This window comes from Orbicella franksi, chromosome 8, assembly GCF_964199315.1.
Source record: "Orbicella franksi chromosome 8, jaOrbFran1.1, whole genome shotgun sequence".
In the NCBI taxonomy this organism is placed as follows: Eukaryota; Metazoa; Cnidaria; class Anthozoa; order Scleractinia; family Merulinidae; genus Orbicella; species Orbicella franksi.
This window is the reverse complement of record NC_138152.1, coordinates 16,396,972-16,411,332: the sequence shown is the minus strand read 5'-3', so window position 1 is coordinate 16,411,332 and position 14,361 is coordinate 16,396,972. Positions and strand designations below refer to the sequence as shown.

The 14,361-nt window shown below is 40.4% G+C and overlaps 1 protein-coding gene across 1 annotated transcript; it reads right to left on the bottom strand.

The window, feature by feature from the left end:
- Nucleotides 1–3,707: 3,707 nt before the first annotated feature.
- LOC145495705 (kelch-like protein 12) lies at nucleotides 3,708–12,038 on the bottom strand. Its single transcript, XM_081475316.1, has 3 exons — nucleotides 11,098–12,038; nucleotides 5,671–6,107; nucleotides 3,708–4,096 (listed from the first exon to the last, which is right to left on the bottom strand). The coding sequence occupies exons 1-3, from the start codon at nucleotides 12,036–12,038 to the stop codon at nucleotides 3,708–3,710; spliced, it is 1,767 nt and encodes a 588-aa protein (XP_081331442.1).
- Nucleotides 12,039–14,361: the final 2,323 nt, after the last annotated feature.

The window sequence follows — 14,361 nt, the reverse complement described above, 5'->3', positions numbered from 1 at the left end:
TTCCGACGGATGCTTCTTCAGTTACATTAGCTGTACATTACTCCACTTTAAATTTCACATATGTTGAAGATTAACAGCTTTTCCATTACACAGCAAAAAACTAGCTGGATATATTTAGATATAGCAGAGCTTCAGGACTTCATAGTTTCCTAGCTCCTCTTGCCACACGCTTGCAAGGAATTTGTCAGTCTATCGCGACCGAAAAGTAAAACAAAATAATTGCTAGTTTGAGTTTCGCTTGAATTGTAAGCAACGCTTGATGTTTCCTCAAGGCTTAATACCTTTACGTCCGTAGATACTGCCCAGTTTTATTCGTGTAGAAATCCAGTAAATTCTCTGTTGTCGATGAATGAGAGCGCCCGCCGATGCGTGATTTGTGCAGCCAGTAAACATGACAAATTGCACCGAAGTTCCACCGCACTTTCGTGTGAAAGCGTACATCGAACTCAAACAATAGCTCTATAGTTTTTAAATATGTTTAAGATTGATAAATGTTTGAGAACATATTAAGTTTAGCTGAAAATATGTGAATAAAGCAGAAATAATCAGAAAAGTTACGATGACGCTTTCTTTAATCAACTTGGAATAATGATTTCGATTTTGTTGATCGAGTTATCAAAACTCCTTGTCTATTTTCATTTTCGCAGTGTAAAACTTCACTATGCTTATGTTGAAGAAACACACATGATGTTAGTAGCCTTTTTTGCGTTCGTGAAATTTGTTGCAACATCTCAGCACAAAAGATAACGAAAGAAATCTTTTTCAAGATTTGTTGACAATTGAAAACACCGACTCGGACTTGAAAGTGCACGAGCTGCACTATGCAAATGAGCTAATTGTACGCGTCAGACTTTCCTTTCAAAAACTTTTGCAAACTCACCAAACAAGCAGAAACAATAAGAAACCATCAGGTTTTGGTTATGATTAACCATTGTCTGAGAAACTCACAAATTAACTCGATACCAGAGTAGAGAGTTTTCTTGCTATATTCTTAAGTCAGAACAAACGCAAAAACACGTAAGCTTACAACTAGCGTGAGCAGATCTTATTATTCATTTCCAGCGTGAGATTGAAGTCTTGTTTTCTGCCCTGAAAAACCCACCTTTTCCGTTAGCTCAGAGCATAAAACTACATATAAGCGTCCTGGTTCGTATTCCCTGCCTTATTTCCCTGCCATCGCTGTGAAAAATACGCAAGAGAATCTCTCAACTCACACCATTTGATCACGCAACGTGACAACATCCACGCGAGAGCCCCTGACATGTGCGTGAATCCGCGCGGAGATATGATGTCAGGATGGCGCAATTTGTTCTAAAAATTGAAAAATAATAATTGTCCCATATCATAGGTGCGCGCGGATCCCAAGACTTACGGTCTCCGTCCCCGATTATGGCTCCTGCTAGTGCCCAGTAATCTTAAAGTGCACCTAACCCCCAATTTTTTTCCACTAAAACGAATCTACTTGTTATTTAAAATACTTCTACGAAAAAAGTTTTGGATTCGGTTAAATCCTCGATTTTCTGTGCTCCGACGAAATCTCGAAAATAGCGCCAAAACACCGCCATTTTGTTTCACGACCGAGTTTGAGGAGAATGGGTCCAGCAGCTGTTGTGACTTCTCCCCAGGAAGGTCTAATATCTCACGTCCTCTCATTTCCTTCAGGATGGTGCAATACACATTCGAAAAGTGCAGAGAAATGCCTTCCAGAAGTGCTATCAGCCGTTGCAACAATATCCCAGATCTAAAAAAAAGATATACTGTACAATTTACTGGCGATGATCGGTCAATGGTAAAATAAAGACATGACGATGGTTGATTTTGTTGAACCGAAACGAGCGAACCGAGTCTGTGAGAACCATTGAAGAACTCTCACTGGCATTTGTTCCGCAGACTTTCAAACGCTATTCTCAAAATTTTCTGTTTAAAGCCAACCAGCAATTTGTCGAAATACTACCGACAACCTGTATCTTCTAATCCCGCAGTATTTATAACATAACTCCAGTGACGAAAAAGAAATGATTCTGGTACAAAACTTGGACGTTTTAGTCCCAAAATAAATTGGAACGATCAGTTTTGTTTTCCATTCTCTCGAGCAAATACAGAGAGCTGACTGAGGCGCTATTGTGTTTCGTTCCTGGGTAGACGTCATCAGCAACCGCCGCCCAAGACCCCTAAAACGCGGTCGTGTAACACTTCAGGCGCGACTTTGAAAGGGCATAGAAAATCGAGGACTCAACCAAATTCAAATTTTTTTCGCCCGAATGCTTCGAATAACAAGTGGATTCGTTTTAGCGAAAAAAAAAATTGGGAGGGGAGGGGGGGGGGGGGAGTTAGGTGCACTTTAATAGAATTCCTTTCGATCACGTGACTCTTGTAGACCGACAAAAATTTTTAGCTGCCAACTTATTGTGAGCTTCGCCCACTCAAAAATCTGAATGGCTAATTAAGTGATAAAACCTGTCGGAAGCAAAAAACTAAATTGGTCCGCATTGCGTAAATGTATAGACTCAACGTCCAGGAATGTTGTTATTTTTTGGCAGTTCAAGGAAAGGGGTGAGGGGTAAGATTAAAGTCTGTATACGAGCCATAAGGCCCATAAGGCCGGAGCTTATCCCGGTTTCCGTAGCATGAAGCGACAAGAAGCATTTCTATTCCCCCTGGATGGGATGCCAGTCTATCTCAGGGTTACCCCTTCGCCGGTACCCATTTATACACCTGGGTGAAGAGAGGCACTTTAAGAGTAAAGTGTCTTGCCTAAGTACACAACACAATGCTCCCGGCCAGGGCTCGAACCTGGACCGCTCGATCCGGAGACGAGCGCACTGACCATGAGGCCACTGCGCTTCCCAGGGGTGGGGAGGGGTCGTTTATTGGATGGTCCAGGGAAAAAATGGTTCTCGGACGAATGACTGGACACGGAATCGTGTAATCTGTACATTGTTTTATTCGATCTATAGGAAAGATACATAAACCGGTGAGATACATAATTCTGAGGAAATTGCACGGAAAATATAATTCTCAAAATTCAACGGGTTACATAAACAAATCACTCACTTCTGTGGCGATATCCAGTCAGACTTATTTCGGTAACAGGTCAGCGAAACGAGTCAGCAGATCGAGCAGTAAAACACTACAGGTTAGCGATGTTCAACGTAAGGTAAAAAACGCTTTATGACCTTTGTCTCTGATTTCGTGGTTTTGAAAACGTGTCATTCTAACTCAAAGATCAACTTACTTAGCGATTACGCCATCGGCTGTCAATCACGCGACTAATTAAATAATCAAATGTCAATAAACGAAATTAATATTAATCAACGAAACATTTGCGTTTATAGGAAAGGGGGTACATTTAGGGGACCATTTGCCCATTTTAATTGTTTGTTTGTTGGTCAGTTAGTTATTTTTTATTTTCAATGTCGCATTTTGTTTTATAGAACATTAGGAGAAAAAGAATGATTGGAAAATCATTCGTTTATTTCTATCATCAAACTGTAAATTCTCTCCTCCGCGTCATTTTTGCAGCAATAGCTCTTGCTAGTTCTGTGTTTCGAGTTAATAAAGTACGGCTTCCAGCGCACGCTATCTTACAGGGTGTTTTAGAAAAGGTATATTTATGTTTAATGAGGTTGAAACGCAGTTCTTAGATCGTCCATTGAAACAAATTCTAAATTTGAGTCCACACAGGAAGACTTCTTTCATCTTAAGTCTTACATGAAGGGGGCGATTAAATTGTAACTGACATTAGTGATGCAACATTGATGATCAAATCTTCCACTCTGCATGTCAGGAACTTCGGTCCAGCGGTTCTCCTGGGGAATGTAACATTCCACTGACGTTAACACAGGACCTGCTCTGTTGCCAGTCAAACCACCAATCACAAAAACCTTACCACCGTGCACCACGGCGGAATGCTTCATTCTGGAATAATGCATCGGCGAGATGTGCTGCCATCTATTGAGTTTTGTGTTGTACACTTCACAAGAGCGGAGCGCGTTGTGCCCATCACAGCCACCAAAGATGAAGATGTTGTCTTTCAACGACACTGCAGCAGCGAATTGTCTTCCTTCATTCATGGGTTGAACGAAAGTCCAAACATCTATAAATAAGGGATATGACATGTGAAAATGATCATGGTGTCAACAGTCATACACCGGAGTTCATAGTAAGAAATTTGTAGACAGACGGGATGCTAAAGGTAAAATGTACTTCAATGCACAATGACGTCTACACGTTAACCCAAGTTACGAGTTCCATAAGACAAGTTCTGTTAGATTCGTATGTATTTTTAGCTGGGGAAGACGAATACATTAACTTCCAAACTTCCACAGCAGAGTATGGTTTTTCTTTTGGTTTTACCATTTTGATCAGCCACACTTTTTTAAAATAATGTGTGTGTTTGACATGCACTCTACGAATCAACGTGTATGAAACAGATATTTTATCGGTACAGTCCCGAAAAAGCTCACAGGACTTCGTTATTAAAAAGGACTTAGTTGCTTAACAACTCAAAGTTCAGAAGTTTTAATTCAGTTTTACAGTGCAAAGACTTTAACCCAGAGCACCAATATGTTTTAACCAATCGCAGCACGAGAATTTGCCGTTGTTGTTGATCGGACCAATTACGATGAAGCACACGAGTGTTAGAGGTTGGAATTGCTGGTTTTCAGTGTCACGCAATTCAAAATAGATCAAAATAAAAATCAAAATCGTTCAATAGATTAAGTCCAGAATCTGGGAAATGAGAGAAGGTAGATATACGAAGACTCTCGACAAGATTCTGGTCACAGCAATTTTTCTTATGCAAGATATGCGGAGAAATTTTTTACCCAAATTTAAAGAGATTTGCATGGAGACGCCATGCTGGTGCCCATCCGTATGGGCACCAACATGGCGGCCGGAAACCAACAGAAACATCTGTCACTGAGTTTTGCTACAGAAGCGTGAATTTATCCCTCGAGGAACTCTAAAACATTAAAATAATACTTTTTCTAAGATATAAACTGTTCAGACAGCCAAATTCCCCGAAATAAGTCACCTTTTTAACCATCATGAAAGATCTCTAGGCCGTGATGTAAATGCCGAGTCACGCAAAAGCTTAGAAATTCAAGCGTAGTGTATCACAAAACCAAGAACCCATTCGGAGCGAAAATTTGTATCAAAATTAGTTTTCAGCTGCTCCTATACATCATTAAAGTAAAATCTCAGAAAGATCAATAGTTTGGTAGTTTGAATTTTAGTGACGTCATGTGAAAACCAGCTATATATCATTTAAATTAAATATAGTCGCTAAATAAGACACTAGATAATTGCAAAACCAATGGTAATACCAATATGAAATCGGCGCCAAAAATTTCAATCAAATTGACTGCATGCAAAAATAACAAACCCAAAATCAGTTTTCGATTAAAATCTTTCTTGCAGCGATTTGTTGACAACTTTTGGAAAGCCTTCGGGTTGAAGACCTTGCACTGTGAAAGGCGCATTGTTATTAACAATACCTAACAATTTGATCTGGCGTTCCAATACTTCTGGAAAACTGTCAAATCATTCTAATCTGCTACTTGGCTGATTCGAGTTATGGACCCGCTGAGCTATCGATTTTCTTTTTTTCCACTTTTTCAATTGCAACTTGTACACGTCCACAAACAAATATGGTCATTTTTGACTTACCTTTAGCTATATCATAGCATTCCACACTGCGAATCACGTCCGAGATAACATGTGCGTTTGGAGTTTGAAATCCGCCAATAGCATACACATAGTCTCCTACCAACACTTGACAGTGACCAGCTCTGGGGCAAATCAAGGAAGTGAGCTGTACCACACTTGAAGGGACATCTTTAAGTTTAACAGAACAAACGTGGGATGTACATTTGTTCGTCCTTGGATCCAGCCCTCCCGTCATAATGACGCTACCGCGGCCAGTGAATATTGCACAGAATGAATCCAGCTCCACATCCTGTACTGCGGGTTGCTGATCAATTGCATCCCAGGTGTTCTTTTGGCCGCTAAAACGTTCCACGAAAGGAACTAAGGGATCTCTGACACAAACGTCTCTGAGACCACCGATGGTAAAAAGCTTGTTCTCCACGCTCACCATTTGAAGCCTGAAGGAAAGTAATAAACTAACATCACAACTAGCAATATGGTGTAAATCGATAGCAAAAGAAATAATAGCCACCAAACTATAGAATCACATGCCATATCTCTAACTAGTTTTCAGTTAGTTTTTATTTTTTTTTTTGAAATGAAGTAAGCCCTTTTCTTCTTGAACATGGCTGAACGCACCTCGCCACTGCTATACTGAAGTCGCGTCATCATTTTGCCAAGGAAATCATAGCGAACTAACGTCTGAGCAATTGCTGGAAAGTTTGTGATAACTCCTCCGCACTAAAAGCAACGGCTAGCGGAAAAATAGTTTTAGGCTAAACTGGAATAGCTTTTGTTTTTTAACCGGACACACTGTTGACATTTCAACATTTCCTGCTTTCTTGATAAAATTCGTGCTGAAAATTGAAGTCTGTGATTTACCCCGAAACAGGCAAGCTCAGCTAAGCTCAATTACCTCATGCTACATTTTTATCAGGAAACAGCACTCTTAGCAGCAGTTTTTGGTTTTGTTACAGTAGCTGAATGTCACTTGTAACCACCAATAGAGTCGAAAAATCTTGCATTAGCTTTATAAATTTTACTAGCTACTTTTATTTTATACAGCCACTAATTTCACGTGATATGGAGTGTTTTCATTTGACGTCACGGCAGCCATATTGATGTCCCAAAACAACCAACAAGCGACCATGTTAGAGTTCCAAACCAATCCTGTGAGAGTTCAACTCTTTTGTTATCTGAACACTTTCTTTTGTTCCAAAAAAGTGTCGTGTTCGCTGGTTAGGGACCGTTCATTTTTTATAAGGTAGGGGGGGCTGGTGGGATTTGGGGGGGGGGCCATGCGAAAAAAAATGGCTTTCGAGGGGGGGCCATCCCAAAAAAATAAGGGAAAAAGGGGGGGTCACGTGAAATATTTTAGTAAAACTTTAAAATGGCATGATGTTTGAATATCAAAAAAATTGCTATAGAATAAACATAGAAGGCAGGATACAAATTTATTATAAACTTTCCATTTGCTTTAAAAAAGCGTTTGGCGACAAAAAGCATTTGTAGCTACTAAAAAGAAGTATTTAACACTGTTATTTTCGAATGCAACTTTCACTGGCAGTCATCTTCATCTTCGCTGTCGTCGAGTTCTTCGTCGCCGCTTGTGCTGCTATGGGAGTCTCCTTCACCAATGCTGCAAGAAGCAGCAATGCTTTCCGTCAGAGTGTACTCTTCAGGGTACATGAAGGTGTAAACATAATCTCTGACTTCCTGCTCAAGGTTGGTGGTGATTCTGCTTCTTGCAGCATTGATGAAATAATTCCCTTCCAAGAGCTGTGCGATGTATGGCCCATCTCTTCTAAATAACGACGTGGCAACATGCTCAACTTCAATACACTCTTCCGGGACGGCCGTTCTAGGAGGGTACACAAGGCATTGTGGAAGATCATTTCCTAGCGGGTTTCCAACACAGATTCCATAAACTCGTTGGACGTTGTTTTCAGTCCGCTTCCTCTTTCTTTCATTTGACTTTCTGCGGTTTTCTTTTTTCCTTCTCCTTTTGTTGATGTGCTGTTTGAGTATGTCCTTGAATATGCTGTTATAATTGCTCTTCTTATTTTCTAGTGCTTCCATGTCCTGCGTGACCTTCGTCAACTTAGCTTCTATAAATTTGATCTGTTTTACATTAAAACTGTGGGCAAATTCTTCGCCCTGCTTTAAAGCAAGCCCATTGGACTGAAAGAGTGTGGAATCGTGACATTCAACTTTTCCACCATTGCTCTGTGTTCTTTGATGGAGAAGTTCAGTTTTCTTCCATCACTGGGCTTCAACTGGTACCCTTGCATGGAAAACTCACTCGCCCTTTCTGAACAGCCATCCGCACTTAGAAAGATTGCTTCTTTTGCTTGTAAGATGTCAAACTGCCTGGATCGTTCAGCTGTAAACCTTTTCCTAAACGACTCGTCGCTTTCGCCATTATTGCGCATTTTGGAATGAGCCTCTTTCATGATTATTATGGACGTGCCCCGTTCTACATCGTGCAAGACATAGCAGCACTCAACTAACGTCAAGGAGCTTAAAGCAAAAATACGCACTCAACGTATAGCATCAACCCCATTTTAAAGACGGGGTTTGCAAAAGAGGAGGAAATTAAAAAGGAGGAATAAACCTATACATCGAGCAAGAGAAACACAAGCTCGATCAGATAGCTGCAAGAAACATAGGAATGTCTCTAGACAAACGTATAGCTTTCTCAAAGTAAAGCTACGGCGTCTCCGAAGGAAATCGTAGGAGAACAAATATGATATCCGTGATAACGATCTACCTACTGTGCTTGCAAACAGTTCTAATCACAGCCGGGCCCGACGTCACAATATAGAATGCAAGTAAGCAACATGTTCACGGTAAATTTCATATTGTGTCCCTCAAAAGCAAATTCATGGAGATTTAAAAGCATATCTTGCAATAGAAATGAGCCTAAACAATGCATAAACACATGGCAAATTACAGAGGTGTCAAACTCAACGAGTCGACATGCAGATAACAGCGGAAACCATGCAGACCTATGACCTGTAAAAATTTGCCATAGCACGATCTAACGGCTCAACTCCACTCAATTCCTCCTTATTACACAACATGAAGTGCCCTTCATGAACACGAGTGAAACGACAAGAAAGGTCGAGTGACCGAACAGAGAACGGTAAATATACAAATGTCACGAACCGTAAAAGTCGTGGCTAGTCAACCCGATTTTACCTTGAAAATTAAGAAATTTTAAACCATAGATAAATTTAAACCACAACAAGTATGCTAAAATTTATAAAAAGTAATCCACTATTTGCAAGATTTGAGAACACTCGTAGCTTTTTGTTTTACCTGGACAGGGCAACATTTATACATGCCTATCACTAGAGTAGAGGTAAAAACCTTCCAAATAAAGACATCTGTAAATTAAATGTAACAATGTGTTTCACACAACACATCAACAGATTTCTAGTTTTTTCACAACACTTCGTACTTGGTTCAGTATCACAATGCAGGAGCAAGGAAAGACTCTGTTCCAGGTTACTGTTACTTCCGTAAGATTGAGAAGTTTATGAATGAGCACTATGAGGAGGGGGAGAACTACAGAGAGTTTCTAAAGTTGTCCTGTCAAGAAAAGGTAGGAGAAATTTGTTCTTTTTGTTGTGAATGGACTGGATCACCCATAGAAAGATATCCTAAACCAGTTCCTGACCATTCCTGCCTACCGGAACACCACTACCTCTCCTACCAGAAGACCCCAAAAGAAGGGCGTGATCCAGATGACTGGCAGCCAAGGGTCCAAGCGAAGAAAGAGCATGGAGGTGGCAGGCTGGTTTTATCTGACCCAGAGAGCATTGCTCTATTTGCAGATAAGTTTATTGTCAAATCAAAGTTTGTGGTGGATTATCTTCAGCATCTTGAAGTGCTGGAATTTAAAAGGAAAAGGAGAGCAGAAGAAAAGGCAAAGTTAAGTAGGGACGCAAAAGATAAATCATATGAGGATTATCCTTGGACTGAGTTGTGCGAAGATCTAACCAAGCTTAAAAAGCAACGTGTTCCAGAACAAAACAAGTACTTGAACCACCACGGGCTGAAGCAGCATTTGAAAAGCAGCAAGAGTGAGAAAGTAAAGGCAATTGTAAGACATTCATGCTTGCGGCAGAAGAGTCCTCTCAGAGCTGGCCAACCAACACTGAGAAATGCCAGGACATTGACACAAAATGACAACAGGGTAAGTGCTGACAGCAGTGAAACGGATGAAAGTGACAATGATGAGTATGACAGTGATGCCATTGACTCTAGGGGAGAAGATGACTCAAGTGATGTCATTCTTGCATTCATCAATTCAGATGAGGAAGATACCAATGAGAGGCCAAATGCCACACGCTCAGGGCGAGCCATAACTAGGAGATCCGAAATTGACTTCTCTTTCTTTTGATTTGTTTTTTAAACAACAGCTCTCTGTAGTATAGGGATTGTAAATATTGTCTTCATAGTGAGCACAATAACGTGAAGTAGGGGGATAATAGAGAAATATTAAAAAAGTTCAAATCTAAATATTGTTTGTTCAATTTTTTTTTTGGGGGGGGGGGGGTCATCCCAAAAAATGACCGCTATAAGGGGGGGCCATGTGAAAAAATTGGTAAGCTGAGGGGGGGTCATGCGATTTTTAAATGGTGCTTCCCGAATCCCACCAGCCCCCCCTCCCTCATAAAAAATGAACGGTCCCTTACGGGAGTGAAAACGCGCCATTGTCGATCTAGCGAAAACTGGATTTTATTTACTATCAAACTTATAAAACCGTGCACACCTAAAATATGTCTCAGTGGAGTGTGCATTGTGTTATAACCAATTGCAAGCGAGATCTCCAGAGCACAGAAAGATAGAAAACGCATGGGTTTCCATCTGGTTTTGGTATTCGGGAGACTCTCGGATAATCCGGGAGAGTTGGCATAAATGCGAAAGTCTAAATAATGGCTATTCTTTAGTATCCGTTGTATCAAGAGCCACATTCCGTCCATGGTTTGAGGGATTTCGGATTTGTGGCGGTTTTGCTAGGTAACAGAACCCTATCGAGGGGTTGCGAGCAGAAGTTACTTCTTGTTTGCCACCGAGAAGAAAAGAGAGGAAGTAGCGTATTTGTAGTCAGGAAATCAGCGTGACCCCGCTTTGGATGATTGAGCTTCCGGTCGTACTGATGAAATTAGTTAAAAATCTCTCAGAACCCCTTCGCTAGTGTTTAACCAGGATGGGAAAACAATTATGTCAATTCCTGTACAACTAAGATGGAGGAGACCCAATTAAATTTGTTTCCTGATCTATCGTTTCATCCATTTCTGTGGTTTACGTTGTCTGAAGATCTCGCTTTGTGATTGGTTATAACATAATAACAAATCCACCCGGCATATTTTTGGTATTCACGGCTTTGTAAGTCTGATAGTAAATGTGGGACACAAAGACTACGAGATTTTACGATACCTCCATCGAGGGATCTTCATGCGTGACAGATTCATCCATTTCTCCACAGCAGGAATGAAGCAACATACACTGTCGAGGATGACTGAGTTATCACATCCACCTGCCACCACAATCACTTCAACACTTCGGCATGACTTTCTTGCGATTATTTTGCCAACTTGTCCGGCTTGGGACACTTCTTTAACTCTTGGGAAAAGTGTGAGTTGGTTCAGTTTCTCTCGATCTAAATTGCCTTCATTGGTTGGCAGAGAGATCAACGGCAGCCGAATTAATTTCAACAATTCAGTAAAATAGTCTTTTCTCACTTCCGGATTATGATTGATCCAATCTTTAACGATTTCAAGAAGTTGCTCTTCGCTTTCAATTTGTATATCGTCACTGGACAGAAATTTGACAATATCCTCTTTTGCCAAGTTCAAAAAGGTTTCTGTTTTGGCAAGTTCGGTAAACTTTCGGTTGATATATTGGGTCACTGTTTGAATCAGACCATTGCAAGAAAAAGCGTCAGCAATCGTATGAATCGTAAAACAGTTTTCCACGTCGACTGTGCTCTCTAGAAATTGACAACATGCTTTCTTAATCTCGTCTACGAAAAGAAAGTTGGACGCCTGTAACAGTTCAAACACATTTGCCAAGTCAATTTGTATCTGGCCTGTGTACATGAATTCCAATATGCTTTCCATCGCTGCTTTGCTAACACTGCTCAGAGTGACTCTTGCCTTGTCCTTTTCCAACATTTCTGCGGTAAACATGGCTAGAAAGAAGCTGCTGTTAGCTGCCAGAATACCCCTATGGGCTGAAAACTCCTTGTCATCCACTGTCAGTTTAACATCACAAAATATTCCTGAAAGTCTCTGTGTGTTCAATGCCGTTAGGGTTTTGTTGGCATGGCCTTGTATTTTGAGGCAAGCTGAGTTGTCTTCGTTTCTAACAAGTTCCATGTTCTTTACTTCAACAAATCTGTCTGGAAGAATTAAGAAGTTATGTCTTAATTGAACAATCTCAGAATGAATCAAATGATGTTGCTCTTTGCGCCGTTAAATAGTTACTGTTTCTGCTCCAGTGGGTAATCTGACAGTAAACAATTTAGTGGGCTGGGTATGCTAATATGCGTTTGTTACCCAAAATAAACCTTCCTATTCATTGCTCGGGTTTGATACTTATAATAGGTCTTATGAAGTCCGGTTTCAGGGGCACGAAAAAGAAAAAGGCTCACCGAAATATCTGCAAAAAGGGCTTACCGAAATATCTGCAACTCGAGAAGGGGTGTCACTGAAAGGGAAACTGTATGTTCTGAAGTGTGAATTGGTTTGCATGACTTGGTTTGCATTAATGAAATTTCGGGCATATAACACATTGAGTACCTCGAAACAGAAAAAATCACTCAGGCATCAAATAATTAACAAACATTATTTTTTAAAGTGTGATCCGAGAGATAGTGAACCCATTGAAAAAAATCTGCGGTGCCATACTAATTTAACATGTAAACGGCCATACTGTATGTTAAGCTTCTTGTAACCTCATAATATTGACAATAGATGCATGTTTGACATAGAGCTGTGTATTAGGATTACAGCAGGGGATTCCAATTTATACTCAATCGCAGTTATGTCTGAAATTAAATCGTGTCACTGTAGCGGACATCATATCAACACAACTAGGAAAGAGGACATATCAGAACGTATAGTTTCTTATTACACTTTAGTCGACATTTCAGTCTACAAATTCTACACACGCTACAAAGGGAAGCTGTAAGGCCGTCTTTTGGCTTATATAATTCAGCGCTGGCTTACCTATCATTAGTCCTAATTTCCCTGTCTTGTCGGAAGAGCTCACGCTTTACTACCTGTGTTCCTTGAAGCGAAGCCTGTAACGGACTATGCAATCCTCGACATGTTTCGTTAGGCTCTTTCATTAAAGTACGTAAATGATCGTAATATCGTAACCAGAATTTTATTAATTTGATTGTGACGTGTTCATTGTGTAGGATTGAGTTTAGACCTGAGATGCAAGCAAACGACAATCAGATAGCGCGCATGGTCTGCATGGCTAGCCAGCGTAGATCCTTACTGCGCGCCAATTTCAAGTAGGGACTGATGTGAGTATTTTGATGACCCTTTCGGCTGCAGGCTAGCCGAAGTTCTTTTCCGCAGTGTCAGTAAAAAGGGCTAGAAAGATGTCACAGGCACATACTTTGATAAATTTTCTAGAGCTTTAATGTGACTGGAAATATTGATCAATCTCAGAAACACGTAAATAGAGAGGGCATTAAAGACGAAATATGGGAGCATCATCATACAGTGACGCTAATTCGCAGCAACGTATATATAAACAAACACATAATCGAGAAACCGCCCTTTCCTGAGCTTCTTGCTGGAAGGAAGTCTATTTCCCACTTCGTTTTACCATGTCGTCAAAACTTAGTATGCTCGCTAAACCTTTCATATAAAACTTTTCATATGATAATGAGTTCTATCCGCAAGTTTACTTTCATATGAATCCGACATGCCGTGATATATTAAGCCCCGTATTAAGCCCCTCTCGATATACAGGTCTTCCCTCTGGAGCTGTATTTCTTTTACTATGCCCTATCTCTCACTGAATGTAACAACTACTAATTCGCCACAGCTACTTTGTCACTTTTTGGTGGGTTTGTTAATATATTGAGCCAAGATTAAAATTCCCCCCGATACCTTTTATATATAAGCTTACCCTTGCTGATTTAAGGCCCTTTGTGGAATTTACTCCTCTCTCTTCAAATGTCTTGAAAGGAATCACTCCTCATGTGGGTTTAATGGGTTTGTTATTGGGAAAAAAATTAAGGTAGTTACCTTGGAGAAACTGAGGCGTTATGCTTCACAAAGTCTGGAAAAGCGACATAAATCTCTGTTTGATTTGAAACTGGATATCAATTTACCGCAATGCGGAAAGAAGATGTCGTGATTACTTTGGCACTGAGGTTATAGGTTCGCATCTTATATTTGGCAAAAGTACGCATTCATTAAACAAGTGATCAAAGATTTGAATTAAGACCCTTTGTGGAAGTAACGCCTCTTCGTTTAAATGTCTTGAAAGGGAGTACTTCCTGTGCAGACTAAATAGGTTTCGTATTAGAAACAAAGTTAAGGTTATGAGCCAGGTACATAGCCTAATGTTATTATTGTTCTCCACGGGAAAGATTGCGTAATGAGCCCAAAGAGTAGGCGGATGTTAGAAAGCTGTGCTTGTCGATTGTTTAGTAGGCCGGTCTCACCTTTTGGGTAA